An 18,501-nucleotide genomic window follows, 5' to 3' on the forward strand; every position below is an offset into this window, starting at 1 on the left:
TGTTGCCTCTGTGCGCAGGCTCTCTGGCGAAAGCCCAGGTGCAGCAGTGCGGGATCTCGAAATTTGGGATTTAGTGGCGCCACTGAGGTGGCAAAAGCCGTGTAACAGCAATACACACCTGGGAACAGGGGCGGGGGCACGACGTGAAGGGCACATCATTTGACCCAGCACCGTGGAACATAGTTCGTTGAGGAAACAGTACATGAAGTTATGCCATTGTGGCAGCGGTCTGTCCTGCTGCAAAATGAAGTTGGCTACCTCTTCTGTCAATTGAAGCAACAGCCAGAAAGAAAGCATGCACGATAGGTTATTCTTGTAACAATAACTTCCGAAGGAGGAGAAAGGAACAAAGATCCTGTGGTTGGTTGTGGTATAGAAAACATCAAGTTTTGGAGAATCGCATTCATGGTCCAGGGAGGCATGTAGGTTTTGTGTACCCCATGTTTTCAAACTATACTTTCTCACTTGGCCACTTTAATGAAATGTGACTTTCTCAGAGAACACAAGTCTTCCTGCTAAACCTTCCACTTACATCTGGGCTCGAAAATCAAGGAAAATTGGCTTCATTGCGATTTACCGTCAAGTTTTGGCAACTGCAACATTTGAATTTTGTAACTCTTGAACTGAAGACATTTGCACAACAGATGCTACACTGTTAACTGCGACAGACAAACTTCTGCATGTACATATATTCTCTGCACCGTACAGTGGTTGGCGGCAGTAGAATGTTTCTGCAGTCAGCTTCAAATGCCGGCTCTCTAAATTTTTTCAGTAATGTTCGTGATAAAGTAAGTCGTCTTCCCTCCAGGAACTCGCATTTGAGCTCCCGAAGCATTTCCATAATACCTGGACGTTATTCGAACCTACTGGTAACAAACGTAGCAGCCTGGCTCTGTTGACGTTTCCGTTACACAGACCCACTGTGAATCCCAAACACTCCATCAGTACTCAAGAATAGGTCACACTAGTGTCCTACATGCTGTCTCTCTTACAGACGAACCGCACTTTCCTTAATTTCTCTCCATAAAACAAAGTGGACTGTTCGCCTTCCTCACTACAATCCTTACATTCTCGTTCAATTTCATATCGCTTTGCAACGTTATGCCCAGACATTTAAACGAAGTAACTGTGTCAAGCAACAGACTGCAAATGCTGTGTTAGAACCTTACAGGTTTCTTTTCCCCCTACTGATCTGCATTAACTTACATTTTTCTGTATTTGGAGCTTCTCTGCTGGCATGATTCATGGATTTTCTGCGACTTCTTTCGTAGATCATACGAATGTTTACCACCACTTCATTCTCAATGGATGGCCTCCAGTTGTTTTCCTCTTCCATATGCATCCTGTCTCCTCGAAATTCTTTGCCCATCTAGTAATGTTGTATCGGTGTGGTGCCACTTTAGCAAATTTGGTCTGAACAGTCTCTCAACAATGATTATTTCTGATGTTTCTGTGCATTCTTTTTCTCCCGCGGATGCCACTATTTTGAATACTAGCTTGAGAGATGAACAGCAGCAACTTCCTATTTCTCGTTTCATTGTTGCCAACCTAAAGTGTGAGAGCTAACCTTTCGGAGTATAACTGGTGGAAAAAATCGCAGCACCAGGAAGGAGTTGTGCGCCATAAACGAAGTTTGCTAGGCGTATTTCTGTATCTGAAAGATGATGACTATTCCAGTTTCGCACTAGTCGCAAAAGAGGCACTAGTAGCGTCGCTAAACAAACAAACACCGTCCCAACTGGCTTTGAACACCCGACGGTACCGACCGGTCGCCGTGTCATCCTCAGCCCTAAGGTTGATACGAAGGAACATGTCAGCACACCGGTCTCCCGGCCATTGTCAGTTTCCGTGACTGGTGTCGCTATCCTCAATCAAGTAGCTCCTCAGTTTGCCTCACAAGGGCTGAGTGCACCCCTCTTGTCAAGTGCTAGCCAAGCCTGACAGTGCTTAACTTCGGTGATCTGATGGGAACCAGTGTTGTGTAAATCAGCTTTCCTTTAGACAGACGCTGTATGGTCGTGGTCGTGGACATCGTGAGTTGATACTAGTCAAGACTGCCTTTGAGGCACAAAGACACCATTTTCAACACCTGACTGAGCATGAACAAGGTCATGTAATAGGGCTGTGAGAAGCTGGATGTTGCTTCTCCAGTATCGCAGAAAGACCTGGCAGCTATGTAGCCACTGTACAACATTGCTAGCAGCAATGGTCACGAGAGTGTAAGGTCGCAAGAAGACCAGGTTCTGTACAGCCGTGTGGCACTATTGGGAGGGAAGACTGTCGTGTTTGACGTATGGCCCCGGCGCTTCATCTACACCAGCAATTTGAGCTGCAGTTAATACCAAAATGACACAATGACCTGTTAAAAACCTGTTATTTCCAGGACAGCACCGACCAAGATGCTCTGTAGTCTGCATTCCTCTGACCCCAAACCACCGCCATTTTCGGCTTCAGTGGTGTCAAGCGAGAGCTCACTGGAGGGCAAGGTGCGAATCAGTTTGTTTTCTGATGAACGCTGGTGCCAGTGATGGCTGTATGTTGTTTGGAACTCCAGCAGACGGCCTGCAACCAACCTACACTGCTGGCCATTAAAATTGCTGCACCAAGAAGAAATGCAGATGATAAACGGATATTCATTGGACAAATATATTACACTGGAACTGACATGTGATTACATTTTCACACAATTTGGGTGCATAGATCCTGAAAAATCAGTACCCAGAACAACCACCTCTGGCCGTAATAACGGCCTCGATACGCCTGGGCATTGAGTCAAACACAGCCTGGATGGCGTGTACAGGTACAGTGGCCCATGCAGCTTCAACATGATACCGCAGTTCATCAAGAGTAGTGAATGGCGTATTGTGACGAGCCAGTTGCTCGGCCACCATTCACCAGACGTTTTCAATTGACGAGAGATCTGGAGAATGTGCTGGCCAGGGCAGCAGTCGAACATTTTCTGTCTCCAGAAAGGACCGTACAGTACCTGCAACACGCGGTCGTGCATTATCTTGCTGAAATGTAAGGTTTCGCAGGGATCGAATGAAGGGTAGAGCCACGGGTCGTAAAACATCTGAAATGTAGCGTCCAATGTTCAAAGTGCTGTCAATGCGAACAAGAGGTGACCGAGACGTGTAACCAATGGCACCCCATACAATCAGGCCGGATGATACGCCAGTATGGCGATGACGAATACATGTTTCCAATGTGTGTTCACCGCGATGTCGCCAAACACGGATGCGACCATCATGATGCTGTAAACAGAACCTGGATTCATCCAAAAAAATGACGATTTGCCATTCATGCACCCAGGTTCGTCGTTGAGTACACCATCGCAGGCGCTCCTGTCTGTGATGCAGCGTCAAGCATAACCGCAGCCATGGTCTTAGAGCTGATAGTCCATGCTGCTGCAAACGTCGTCGAACTGTTCGTGCAGATGGTTGTTGTCTTGCAAACGTCCCCATCTGTTGACTCAGGGATCGAGACGTGGCTGCACGATCTGTTACAGCAATGCGGATAAGATGCCTGTGATCTCGACTGCTAGTGACACGAGGCAGTTGGGATCCAGCATGGCGTTCCGTTCTACCCTCCTGAACCCACCGACTCCATATTCCGCCAACAGTCATTGGATCTCAACCAATGTGAGCAGCAATGTCGCGATACGATAAAACGCAATCGCGGTAGGCTACAATCCGACCTTTATCAAAGTCGGAAACGTGATGGTACGCATTTCTCCTCCTTACACGAGGCATCACAAAACGTTTCACCAGGCTACGCCGGTCAACTGCTGTTTGTGTGTGAGAAATCGGGTGGAAACTTTCCTCATATCAGCACGTTGGAGGTGCCGCCACCGGCGCCAACCTTGTGCGAATGCTCTGAAAAGCTAATCATTTGCGTATCACGGTGTCTTCTTCCTGACGGTTAAATGTCGCGTCTGTAGCACGTCATCTTCGTGGTGTTGCAATTTTAATGACCAGTAGTATATCTGCATGCTAGACTCACTGGACCTACACCGTTGGTTGCAGACGATTTTTTGTTGGAGACAGTTTCTGTGTGGGAAGTTTAGAAGACGAGGTCTACAAACAGAAGAAAAGATAGAAGGAAACCACCCCGAAAAAATCTGCTAACAAAATTTCAAGAACTGTCTTTAAATTATGACTCTAGGAATATGCTACAAACCCCTATATATCGCTCATATAGGGATCCTGAGGATAAGATTAGATTAATTACAGCACGCACAGAGGAATTTAAACAATCATCTTTCCCGCGTTCCATACACGAGTGGAACGGGAAAAAAGCCCTAACAACTGGTTCAGCAGTAGATACCCTCCACCATACACTTGGCAGAGGTTCGCAGACTACAGTTGTAGATGTAGGTGCAGGGGCAAATGTGGAAGAAATAAGATATCGAGAGGGAAATAAAGAGAAGCAAGTTCGTAATTTCTGATCGTTACACAGGAGCGTCCGAAATTTAGCACGTACGCCGTTTTAAAACTTAAAGAAACGTCTCAGCTCTTACTGGAGGATTTCTTCAGAGTGGACGATAATGCATTTACATCAGAAAAGGCATGCGGCTTAAATCAAGACATGACTTAAGAATAGGAGGTGAAGAGAAACACTTTTAAATATTAGCTGTTGAATTAACAGAAACAAGAAATTAAGTATGTATGTGAGAACTGATCGCCCAGTTGTAATGTAGACACTTTTATCAGTTATTTAATAGAACTCCTAGATAACGTCTCGACAATCTCAGTTAACATAATTCTGTGTGCAGACGCACACAGGGTGACAATTAGTGAACTATGTGGAAAAAAAACGTAAATTAGTTACAAACTACGGCGTGCTCACACTTTATTCAAGATGTAAAAGTCACTACAGATATTCAAATTTAAGTTATGACACGCTCTATATGCCTGTCATCATTGGCGATGATGTGGCGCACACGAATAGCGAAATTCTGCATGACCCGATGAAGTGTCGGAACATCGATACTGTCGATGACCTCCTGAATGGCTGTTTTCATCTCAACATTGGTTTTTGGGGTTACTGCTGTGCACCTTGTTAATAATATAGCCCTAAAAAGAAGAGTAGCATGCGTTCAGATCCGGAGAAAATGGCGGCCAATGCGGGTCTATGCCAGTGGCCTCTGGGTACCCCAGTGCCAGAACGCGGCCTCCAAAGTGTTCCTCCACGACATCAAACACACTCCTGCTTTGATGGCGTCGAGCTCCGTCTTGTTTGAAGCAAATATTGTCGAAGTCACCGTCATAGTGGGGATGAAATCACCTTCCAAATCCTTCGCGTACCATTCGGTAGTCACCGTGCCATCAAGGAATATTGTACCTATCATTCCGTGACTGGACATTGCACACCACACAGTCACTTGTTGACGGTGAGACTTCTCGATCGCGAAATGCGGCTCTCATTTCCCAAAATGCGCCAGTTTTGCTTATTGACCAACCCATCTAAATGAAAGTGGGCTTCGTCGCTAAAACAAACCGCATTCACATCAATGTCGTGTTCGCCAATTCTGTGAACAATAGTGGTGACGAAACATTACCGCTGTTCCATGGCCCTGGGGCTTAATGGCTGATGCATTTGATTTTTGTACGGGAAGAGATGCAGGTGTTCAACAACAATTTGTCACAGTGTGTCCCGGTTGATTGCTACCTGTTGTACAGCTCGTCTGATCGATTTCCTGTTGCTGGTTTGAAACGCAGCGCGTGTCTTCTCGATGTTTTCAGGCGTTGACACCCTTTTTGGACGAATGACGTTGGCAACACTGTCAACTATGCAGTCTCTCAAACTTGCGAATCAAATTCTTGATTGTTAGCACACTTGGACCGGTTGTCTTCAGTTTGAATTCGGTCGCAAACTTCCTTTGAGCCGTAGTTGGGTTGTTTTTGCTCGCACAATAGGCCTTCACAAGCGCTATACGCCGAGGCACGCAGTACCGTGACATTTTCACATGGAAATGGCCGAGAACACTGAGTGCGCATGCGCATACTAATTCGCATCATGCCCCACGGCCAGTTGTGCATTTTGAACGTCCTAACGTAAAGAAGTTACGACGATTTTATTTCATATAGTTCAATAATTGTCACCACGCGTATTACGCATTAGAATAGTAGCTCTCATAAATATTCTTTTCAGTTTTAACGTTTTCCTGTTCGCCAGTAGTGCAACGTGGGTAACTGAAATGACTTGCGCTGCTAATGGACCATGTGGCCACGACATGACACGGAATACAGTGATGTAGATGTAAAAGGTAGGCCGGCCAGAGTGGCCGTGCGGTTCTAGGCGCTACAGTCTGGAGCCGAGTGACCGCTACGGTCGCAGGTTCGAATCCTGCCTCGGGCATGGATGTGTGTGATGTCATTAGGTTACTTAGGTTTAATTAGTTCTAAGTTCCAGGCGACTGATGACCTCAGAAGTTAAGTTGCATAGTACTCAGAGCCATTTGAACCATTTTTTTGTAAAAGGTAGCAGACTTGGGCCGTTTCTGCCAAATAATAATAATAAATAAACTGAACGGATACAAAAGATATTGTTCAGAAATCAAAGTAGACGAATTTTCCAGAGAGCTAGCGCTAAAAGGTGGCATAAAGTGTATAGAGAAACCAATGTAAATGTAAAATTCTCTAAGTACTCAACACTACTTAAAGTGAAATTTTGAAAGACATTTTCAAATGTACCCACATCAGTAGCAATGTTTCACAACAAGTGATGGATGGCAGTAGCGATTAGGAACTCGTCCCAAGTTTGACCTGCCTCTGTGCGGGCCATCACTTCCGCGGGAGTCCGTTTCCGATTCGTAACTCACCCGTTCTTAACGACCTCCCATTCCATAACGTACACTCATGTTCAGAAGAAAAAACAGAACACCTAGAATGACTAGAGACAGGATGTTCATATTCACAGGACATGTACGGGGTTATTACAAATGATTGAAGCGATTTTACAGCTCTACAATAACTTTATTATTTGAGATATTTTCACAATGCTTTGCACACAGATACAAAAACTCAAAAAGTCTTTTTAGGCATTCACAAATGTTCGTTATGTGCCCCTTTAGTGATTCGGCAGACGTCAAGCCGATAATCAAGTCCCTCCCACACTCGGCGCAGCATGTCCCCATCAATGAGTTCGAAAGCATCGTTGATGCGAGCTCGCAGTTCTGGCACGTCTCTTGGTAGAGGAGGTTTAAACACTGAATCTTTCACATAACCCCACAGAAAGAAATCGCATGGGGTTAAGTCGGGAGTGCGTGGAGGCCATGACATGAATTGCTGATCATGATCTCAACCACGACCGATCCATCGGTTTTCCAATCTCCTGTTTAAGAAATGCCAAACATCATGACGGAAGTGCGGTGGAGTACCATCCTGTTGAAAGATGAAGTCGGCGCTGTCGGTCTCCAGTTGTGGCATGAGACAATTTTCCAGCATGTCCAGATACACGTGTTCAACCGCTTCTTCGCTCACTGCAGGCCGACCCGTTGGTTTCCCCTTACAGAGGCATCCAGAAGCTTTAAACTGCGCATACCATCGCCGAATGCAGTTAGCAGTTGGTGGATCTTTGTTGAACTTCGTCCTGAAGTGTCGTTGCACTGTTATGACTGACTGATGTGAGTGCATTTCAAGCACGACATACGCTTTCTCGGCTCCTGTCCCCATTTTGTCTCACTGCGCTCTCGAGCGCTCTGGCGGCAGAAACCTGAAGTGCGGCTTCAGCTGAACAAAACTTTATGAGTTTTTCTACGTATCTGTAGCGTGTCGTGACCATATGTCAATGAATGGAGCTACAGTGAATTTATGAAATCGCTTCCATCATTTGTAATAGCCCTGTACATTAGTGTGATCTGCAGAAATAATTAGCATTTGATCCATGAAGGCCCACCGGTTCGAGGTAAATAGCGACATCGCGGTGCAACACCACCTACGGGCAAAATGTGCCTGCAGCTCTCGCTGTCGCCATAAACCGAAGGTAGTGGATCAGCGTGAGTTGAGCAGACGTGCGCGAACCGTGCCATCAAATCAGTGCCGCGCGGGATTAGCCGAGCGGTCTGAGGCGCTCCAGTCTTGGACTGAGCGGATGGTCCCGGCTGAGGTTCGAGTCCTCCCTCCGGCATGGGTGTGTGTATTTGTCCTTAGGATAATTTTGGTTAAGTAGTGTGTGAGCTTAGGGATTGATGACCTTAGCAGTTAAGTCCCATAAGATTTCACACACATTTGAACATTTTGAACATCAAATCAGTGAGTTTGAAAGAGGGCGCATTATTGGAATGAGGGAATGTGATGCATCCATGCGAGAAATTGCTACTCGCGTGGGACGAAGTGTTTCTGCAGTGCAACGGGTGTATACAAAATGGTTCACGGAAGGCCACAGAACGTGACGAGATGGGTCAGGTCGCACCACTTTGACCACCTCCTAAGAAGATCGACACCTCATCCGAATGGCTTTGCAGGACAGATATGAATGCTCCACGTGTCTAGTGGAACCGTGTAACACGTACACTATCAGGGGTGGCAGTCTGTCACCATTTATTACAGAAGGTGTTACTTGTACGTCATCCACTTCTCTGCCTACCTTTGATGAATGTTCAGAAACATGATAGACGGCAACAGTGTATGGAACGACGTCACTGGGGACAGAAAGCCATCAGAGAGTGTTTTCAGACGAATGCATGTTCCGTTTGTCTGAAAATTATGGCCGCATTTCGGTTCGCTGCAGTCAGGGGGAGCGGCGTCACAGTGACTGCATTCACACAAGATGTACAGCGCCAACTCGAGGCCTTACGGTGTGGGGTGCTGTTGTACACAACCGGAAATCACAGTTGGTGCGTGGCCAGCGCAGTGAGACCTACGTGAATGACGTCCTGCGACCCGTAGCCATACCCTTTCTGTGCAGCACCCCAGACGCCATTTTTCAGCAAGACAATGCACGACCACATGTTGCTGCGCGATCACGTGCCTTCTTGGCAGCACGGGTGGCTGCATCATAGGACGCCATTCGCGCCTAATACCCATCGATGCCATCACGCGTGGAACAAGTTTGAGGGTCTATGGAGGACTCTGGGTGTGAGGTCACATGCCGAACCGAGGTGACTGAAATGCTAATCACTTCTACAGAACATACTAATGCACATTATTGTGAATATGAACCTCCTGTCTCTAGTCGTTCAGGGTGTTCTGTTTTTTTTTCTGAACATGAGTGTTCGTCACTTCTATCAAAAATAGTCATAATGAGAGCCAGAGTTCTAAAATATCTGTCATAGGTACAAAATATTTGTGGGAGCATTCTGATTTCTGCAAAATTTCGTTTAATAATAAAATAATATACAGTGCAGACAATAAAATGCCATTAACAGAAAGCAAGGGGAGTCAAAACAGAAGCGTAGCAAGGTACTGATAATGGAGGGGGATCAAGTGACAACTGATTCACAGCACCGAGTAATTATGCGAATGACTAACGATGCGCTTAGCGGCGTTCTTCCGAGTAGCTGCTTCCACACAAAATTTCTACGACAGATCCAGTCACCATCTTGAGGTGCTGAGAGTTTTGTTGTCATGTGTACTCTGGGTGGAATCCAGCAGCGAGAACAGACAACAGCAAATCTCGCAGCACCTGAAGAAGCCGCCTGGGTCTGTCATAGAACTTTCGTGCATAAAATGGAAGGAAATACTCGGAGGAACATCGGGGAAACACACCATTAATTAACCACGCCAAAAAAAGCTCAGAGATAAAAGGAGAATGAGGATTTTGAAGTATTGCAGAGAAATTACAACAAAACTTCCCAAAACAAATATAGAACTTGTAAATAACTAAGCACTAAATAAAATGATGTTATTGCTACACTACTGGCCATTAAAATTCCGACACCACGTACAGTATATGAATTGCTACAGACGCGAAATTTAACCGTCAGGAAGAAGATGGTGTGATACGTAAATCATTAGCTTTTCAGAGCATTCACACAAGGTTGGCGCCGGTGGAGACGTTGGCGACACCTAGAACGTGCTGACATTAATAAACTTTCCAACCGATTTCTCATACACAAACAGCAGTTGACTGGCGTAGCCTGGTGAAACGTTGTTGTGATGCCTCGTGTAAGGAGGAGAAATGCGTACCACCACGTTTCCGACTTTGATAAAGGTCGGATTGTCGCCGATCGCGATTGCGGTTTGTCGTATCGCGACATTGCTGCTCGCGTTGGTCGAGATCCAGTGACTGTTAGCAGAATATGGATTCGGTGGGTTCAGGAGGGTAATACGGAACGCCGTGCTGGATCCCAACGGCCTCGTATCACTAGCAGTCGAGATGACAGGCATCTTATCCGCATGGCTGTAACGGATCGTGCAGCCACGTATCGATCCCTGAGTCAACAGATGGGGATGTTTGCAAGACAACAACCATCTGCACGAACAGTTCGACGACGTTTGCAGCAGCATGGACTCTCAGCTCGGAGACCGTGGCTGCGGTTACCCTTGACGCTGCATCACAGAGAGGAGGGCCTGCGTTAGTGTACTCAACGACGAACCTGGGTGCATGAATGGCAAATCGTCATTTTTTTGGATGAATCCAGGTTCTGTCTACAGCATCATGATGCATCCGTGTTTGGCGACATCGCGGTGAACGCACATTGGAAGCCTGTATTCGTCATCGCTGTAATGGCGTATCACCTGGCGTGATGGTATGGGGTGTCATTGGTTACACGTCTCGGTCACCTCTTGTTCGCATTGACGGCACTTTGAACAATGGATGTTACATTTCAGATGTGTTACGATCCGTGGCTCTACCCTTCATTCGATCCCTGCGAAACCCTACATTTCAGCGGGATAATGCACGTGCCTCTCCAGCAAGAGCTGTATGGAAACGATTATGCGAATCGTGTTAACTTCTGTACATCTACATCTGCATTTATACTCCGCAAGCCACCAAATGATGTGTGGCGGAGGGCACTTTACGTGCCACTGTCAGTACCTCCCTTTCCTCTTCCAGTGGCGTATGGTTCGCGGGGATAACGACTGCCGGAAAGCCTCGGTGCGCGCTCGAATCTCTCTAATTTTACATTCGTGATCTCCTCGGGAGGTATAGGTAGGGGTAAGCCATATATTCGATACCTCATCCAGAAACGCATCCTCTCGAAACCTGGACAGCAAGCTACACCGCGATGCAGCGCGCCTCTCTTGCAGAGTCTGCCACTTGAGTTTGCTAAACGTCTCCGTAACGCTATCACGCATACCATATTACCCTGTGACGAAACGCGCCGCTCTTCTTTGGATCTTCTCTATCTCCTCCGTCAACCCGATCTGGTACGGATCCCACACTGATGAGCAATACTTAAGTATAGGTCGAACGAGTGTTTTGTAAGCCACCTCCTTTGTTGATGGACTACATTTTCTAAGGACTCTCCCAATGATTCTCAACCTGGCGCCCGCCTTACCAACAATTAATTTTATATGATCACTCCACTTCAAATCGCTCCGTACACATACTCCCAGATATTTACAGAAGTAACTGCTACCAGTGTTTGTTCCGCTATCATATAAGCATACAATAAAAGATCCTTCTTTGTATGTATTCGCAATTCATTACATTTGTTTATGTTAACGGTCAGTTGCCACTCCCTGAACCAAGTGCCTATCCGCTGCAGATCTTCCTGCATTTCGCTACAATTTTCTAATGCTGCAACTTCTCTGTATACTACAGCATCATCCGCGAAAAGCCGCACGTAACTTCCAACACTATCTACTAGGTCATTTATATATATTGTGAAAATCAATGGTCCCATAACACTCCCCTGTGGCACGCCAGAGGTTACCTTAACGTCTGTAGACGTCTCTCCATTGAGAACAACATGCTGTGTTCTGTTTGCTAAAAACTCTTCAATCCAGACACACAGCTGGTCTGATATTCCGTATGCTCTTACTTTGTTTATCAGGCGACAGTGCGGAACTGTATCGAACGCCTTACGGAAGTCAAGGAAAATGGCATCTACCTGGGAGCCTGTATCTAATATTTTCTGGGTCTCATGAACAAATAAAGCGAGTTGGGTCTCACACGATCGCTGTTTCCGGAATTCATGTTGATTCCTACATAGTAGATTCTGGGTTTCCAGATATGACATGATACGCGAGCAAAAACCATGTTCTAAAATTCTACAACTGATCGACGTCAGAGATATAGGCCTATAGTTTTGCGCATCTGCTCGACGACCCAACTGGAACAACCTGTGCTCTTTTCCAATCATTTGGAACCTTCCGTTCCTCTAGAGACTTGCGGTACACGGCTGTTAGAAGCGGGGCAAGTTCTTTCGCGTACTCTGTAGAATCGAATTGGTATGGGCATTAAGACAGGATACTGCAGATGTATCATGTATCTCGTTCAGTGATGAAGTTACATTTACCAACCATGGCCAGATAAACGACCAGAACATGCACTATAGGTCTGTTAACAGTCCCCGTTCATTTCTTCAGGTGGAACATCATCGTACGTTGAGTGCAAACGTGTGGTGCGGTTAGAGATCCGTCAGCTCATAGGCCAGTTTTTCTTGGATCGAACACTGAACGCGCACTAGTATCGCGGCCTCCTAACAAGCCGTCTTCCACAGACGCTAGAAGACGTTACTCTGTAGACTAGGAGTAACCTGTGGTACCATCGTGATGACTGATCTGCCTATAGTGCGCAAAGTACTACAGCGTGTCTTCACGAATTGTTTACAAATTTTTGGATTGGATGCAGCGGACCTTTACCGTGGCTGGCACGTTCCGTGGGTTTGACACCTGCAGACTTTTTCTGCGGCGAAAGCTGAAAGGCAGTCTCTACAACTAGACCCGATGATATGCAACGACGTGTTACTGCAGCCTGCTCGGACAATGCTACCACGTGTGCAGCAGCCGTGCCGGCCGAAGTGGCCGTGCGGTTAAAGGCGCTGCAGTCTGGAACAGCAAGACCGCTACGGTCGCAGGTTCGAATCCTGCCTCGGGCATGGATGTTTGTGATGTCCTTAGGTTAGTTAGGTTTAACTAGTTCTAAGTTCTAGGGGACTAATGACCTCAGAAGTTGAGTCGCATAGTGCTCAGAGCCATTTGAACCACTTGCAGCAGCCGTTCCGTAACAGACTGCAAGCGTGTATTGCCGCTGCCGGTGGTCATTTTGAACACAACCTGTGATACTCAGTTGTCTCGTTGCTGGCCAGAATCCACGTAACTAGCGTACGCACTCGTGTTGTTCTTTAGTGCGTGTTATCACAGTATTGTACGAGGGTAAGTCAATTATTATCCGCGATTTGGTTATATTATTGTTTATATTGGTAGTACTGTCGTTTTACGTTGATGACGCATGCTTTGTTTCTTTGCTGTTATATCTTTGCAATTTTCAAGCTGCAGGGTTAATTTTGTTATCGCTGTCGTGCTGTTAATCATGGCTGCTCCGCTGTCTATTTGCTCCAAAGAAGAGCAACGTTCAGTGATCCGTTTTTTGTGGTCGGAAGGCGTATCAGGGGCCGAAATTCATCGAAGACTTTCGGTACAGTACGGGAACAGTGTTTTGCCACACGGAATGTCTACGAATAGAATGAAAAATTCCAAAATGGTCGCACAAGTGTTAGGCACGATGAAGGAACCGAACGACCGTTTACCGACATGAATGAAGAAACCATTGAGCGTTCACGTAAAATGATCCTCTTAGACAGACGATTAACTGTTGACGAAGTGGCACATCGTCTGCAAATTAGTCACGGTTCTGTCTACGAAATCATCCACAACAGACTTGGGTTTCATAAAGTTTGTGCAAGATGGGTCCCAAAACAACTCACGCAGTTGCATAAACAACAGTTGGATATCTGCAAAAAAACAATTGGATCGCTACGGTAAAGAAGGGGAAAACTTCTTAGACAGGATCATTACTGGTGACGAAACATGGATCCATCATTACGAGCCGAAGAGTAAACAGCAGAGTATGGAAGGGAAACATCCACATTCGCCATGCAAGAAAAAGTTCAGGACCCAGTCGTCCGCAGGAAAGGTGATGCTTACGGCGTTTTGGGACGCACAAGGTCCAGTACTGGAACATTATCGGGAACGGGGCACAACAATAAACAGTGTACGTTACAGTGAGATGCTTACTGCCAAGCTAAAGTCTGCAATTCGAAGAGAACGCCGAGGATTGCTGTCAAAGGGAGTTGTGTTGTTGCACGACAATTCCCGTCCGCATACTGCTGCCCACACTGCTGAAACGCTCCATAAACTCAAATTTGAAGTACTGGATCATCCTCCATATAGTCACAATCTTGCTCCTTCTATCACTTGTTTGGTCCACTCGGGCATTAAGGGACCGTCGATTTGCCTCGGACGAATCAGTGAAAGAAGCGGTGCATTCCTGGCTCGCAGCTCAATCGAGAACTTTCTTTTCTGAGGACATCAGGAAGCTTGTACAACGATGAACCAAGTGCGTTGAATCGCAAGAAGACTATGTCGAAAAATGATGTTCTTTTAAGTTTCCTGTTTGATTACAATAAAATTTTATAACTACTTTGCAGATAATAATTAACTTAGCGTCGTACAGGTGTCGGTGTGGGAACTTTTCCAAATACGGTATCTCGTAACGACTTGCACTAGAATCGTGCAACAAAACACGACTGAGATTCTAATTTACCCTACTTTTAATTAGCTAATGTCAATAGACCCTGTTCCATTTAAAAAAGAGTATGTTTGAACAAAAATGCACTTTATGAGTGTCAATACAATCTGTTTATTGGATAACAATACGAGCCCCTGTCTGCCAATCAATAGAACTTTCCACTTCAGTAATATTTGCGGTGCAAGTTTTAGGTCATTCATCTTGTGTATCACACAGTGTAAGCTTCCACGGCTGGTGCTGACGTAAGAATTCCGGGCTATTAGGTCCGGGTCGACGTACAAAACTTTCTCCTCATGTTTCCTCTCCGACTGCAGGAGACACCTTCAGAGGTAAAATGGCTAACTGCAACGAGAACCCGAGAGAGCGCCGATTATATGCGCAGTGCAGAGGGCACGACAGCTGTCACGTGACGTTAGCTAAGAGGTTATCGCTGGAATTGCCAACATTCTCGACTGAAAGTAATCTGTCGTCATTCTTATGTTGCAATGTTGACATTCAAATTTTGTCTAATTTAACACCTTCCTATTTTCTGTTAAAATTATTACGGTGTTCATAGATTCGAGTAGCCTTTCTATGCATGTTGTTGTTGTGGTCTTTAGTCCTTAGACTGGTTTGATGCAGCTTTCATGCTACTCTATCCTGTGCAAGCTTCTTCATCTCCCAGTAACTACTGCAACCTACATCCTTCTGAATCTGCTTAGTGTATTCATCTCTTCGTCTCCCTCTACGATTTTTACCCTCCACGCTGCCCTCCAATACTAAATTGGTGATCCCTTGATGCCTCAGAACATGTCTTACCAACCGATCCCTTCTTCTAGTCAAGTTGTGCCACAAACTTCTCTTCTCCCCAATCCTATTCAATACTTCCTCATTAGTTATGTGATCTAACCATCTAATCTTCAGCATTCTTCTGTAGCACCACATTGCGAAAGCTTCAATTCTCTTCTTGTCCAAACTATTTATCATCCATGTTTCACTTCCATACATGGCTACACTCCATACAAATACTTTCAGAAACGACTTCCTGACACTTAAATCTATACTCGATGTTAACAAATTTCTCTTCTTCAGAAATGCTTTCCTTGCCATTGCCAGTCTACATTTTATATCCTCTCTACTTCGACCATCATTAGTTATTTTGCTCCCCAAATAGCAAAACTCCTTTACTACTTTAAGTGTCTCATTTCCTAATCTAATTCTCTCAGCATCACCCGACTTAATTCGACTACATTCCATTATCCTCGTTTTGATTTTGTTGATGTTCATCTTATATCCTCCTTTCAAGACACTATCCATTCCATTCAACTGCTCTTCCAAGTCCTTTGCTGTCTCTAACAGAATTACAATGTCATCGGCAAACCTCAAAGTTTTTATTTCTTCTCCATGGATTTTAATACCTACTCCGAATTTTTCTTTTGTTTCCTTTACTGCTTGCTTAATATACAGATTGAATAACATCGGGGAGAGGCTACAAACCTGTCTCACTCCCTTCCCAACCACTGCTTCCCTTTCGTGTCCCTCGACTCTTATAACTGCCATCTGGTTTCTGTACAAATTGTAAATAGCCATTCGCTCCTTGTATTTTACCCCTGCCACCTTTAGAATTTGAAAGAGAGTATTCCAGTCAACATTGTCAAAAGCTTTCTCTAAGTCTACAAATGCTAGAAACGTAGGTTTGCCTTTCCTTAATCTAGCTTCTAAGATAAGTCGTAGGGTCAGTATTGCCTCACGTGTTCCAGTATTTCTACGGAATCCAAACTGATCTTCCCCGAGGTCGGCTTCACTTGTTTTTCCATTCGTTTGTAAAGAATTCGCGTTAGTATTTTGCAGCCGTGACTTATTAAACTGATAGTTCGGTAATTTTCACATCTGTCAACACCTGCTTTCTTTGGGATTGGAATTATTATATTCTTCTTGAAGTCTGAGGGTGTTTCGCCTGTCTCATATATCTTGCTCACCAGATGGTAGAGTTTTGTCAGCACTGGCTCTCCCAAGTCTGTCAGTAGTTCTAATGGAATGTTGTCTACTCCCGGGGCCTTGTTTCGCGTCAGGTCTTTCAGTGTAGCATCATATCTCCCATTTCATCTTCATCTACATCCTCTTCCATTTCCATAATACTGTTGTCAAGTACATCGCCTTGTATAGACCCTCTATATACTCCTTCCACCTTTCTGCTTTTCCTTCTTTGCTTAGAACTGGGTTTCCATCTGAGCTCTTGATATTCATACAAGTGGTTCTCTTTTCTTCAAAGGTCTCTTTAATATTTCTGTAGGCAGTATCTATCTTACCCCTGGTGAGACAAGCCTCTACATCCTTACATTTGTCCTCTAGCCATCCCTGCTTAGCTTTCTATGGATATGCGGATGATAATGCGATGTTTTCGATATGTCACTCGTCTTAGTGAATTTTATTTCGTCATCACCCTTTTGGTAAAGCCGCTGCGCTACGGAAGATTTATCCGTATTTACCTCTGAAGATGTCTTCCACAGCCGGAGGGGAAACCTTAGGGGACACGTTTGTACATCGACCGAGGCCTAACAGTCTCGAATCTTGTTTATTGATTCCGAGACGACTGGAACCTAATTTGAATGCCAACTGTCTTCCTACACCTTATTAGACATTGCACTCTGTTGTGTTCTTGTTTTTCCCAAATTTCTGTTCACCACCCGTAGGCGCAGTGTTACCAGTAAGTAAATGTAATTTATGTAAATGAAATTCTCAAAGTGATAGGTCCGCAGCTCGTGGTCTAGTAGCTAGCGTTGCCGCCTCTGGATCGTGAGGTCCCAGGTTCGATTCCCAGCCGAGTCGAGTATTTTTCTCGGGGTTTGTGTTGTCCTCAACATTTCATCACCATTCGGGAAAGTGGCGAGACTGGGCAATGAAAAGATTGGGAATTTGTATGGGCGCTGATAATCACGCAGTTGAACGCCCCACAAACCAATTAATATCATCATCATCAAAGTGATAGCATAAAGAATCCAGCATCACAATATTTGGCTTGCCAAAGTGAGGTTAACAGCATCGCTACATAAAACACGTTCCCAGCTCGATGTGACAAAATTCGCTACGTCGTCGCTTACGGCGGACGCTGCGAGACAGATAGCTATTAGCCGAGCGCGTGGCTGACTCACCCCTGGTGACGCGGAGTCTGCAGGGTTTCCCGGGAACCGTCGACAGCGGCACCACGTTGGGCCCGCATTCGTGCTGAGCCTGGCAGGTCAGCAGCATGGCGGCGGAGAGGCCCACCCACAGAGTCAGCATCGCTGCAGGCACGCCGCGGCGTCAGGACGATGTCAGAACCGAACACAGTGCAAATAAATAACATGAAAACAGGCAACAAACGATACACAGGGTGCATCAAAGAGAATCGTCCGATTAAAAAAAATCCTATTATGTTATTTGAGATATGTGCGTGAACGACGTACTGTTGTAAAGAGCAAACTGTCGAATTTCACACGGTTCCCGCTAGGTAGCGGCAGTGTGTGCTCACTTCAGTTCTGGTGTTGGGACAACAGAAAGCATTTTGTGTTCTGGGTTTTGTGCAGTGCGGGTCAGTAATAACTGTTCAGCGTGACTTTCTACTAGGTATGATATGGATATATTGATCAACATTCTTAAGGAAGTAGGAATCAACTGGAGAGATCGGAGACTTGCAAGGAAATTGTACCTGGGACAATGGGTAAAGGTACGCCTGAGCTATGCAGACACTGTGGAAATAGGAAGGGGAGTGAGACAAGGATGTTGTCTGTCGCCAAGTCTCTTCAACCTGTATGGAGAAATGCTGGCGAGAGAAGCGCTGAAAGGATGCGGAAACTTCAAAGTAGGAGGACGTCTCATCAACACCGTCAAGTATACAGA

The 18,501-nt window shown here is 45.5% G+C and overlaps 1 protein-coding gene across 1 annotated transcript in view; it reads right to left on the reverse strand.

Moving 5' to 3' along the window:
• LOC126106594 (peroxidase-like) overlaps positions 1 to 18,501 on the reverse strand; it is a 117,829-nt gene that overhangs the window by 84,711 nt on the left and 14,617 nt on the right. The window contains exon 2 of the mRNA XM_049912938.1: positions 17,775 to 17,906. Within this exon, the coding sequence (XP_049768895.1) occupies positions 17,775 to 17,904 (130 nt within the window). The 5' untranslated portion in view covers positions 17,905 to 17,906. The remainder of the gene's footprint in view (positions 1 to 17,774; positions 17,907 to 18,501) is intronic.

The sequence above is a fragment of the Schistocerca cancellata genome, chromosome 10, assembly GCF_023864275.1.
Source record: "Schistocerca cancellata isolate TAMUIC-IGC-003103 chromosome 10, iqSchCanc2.1, whole genome shotgun sequence".
Classification (NCBI taxonomy): Eukaryota; Metazoa; Arthropoda; class Insecta; order Orthoptera; family Acrididae; genus Schistocerca; species Schistocerca cancellata.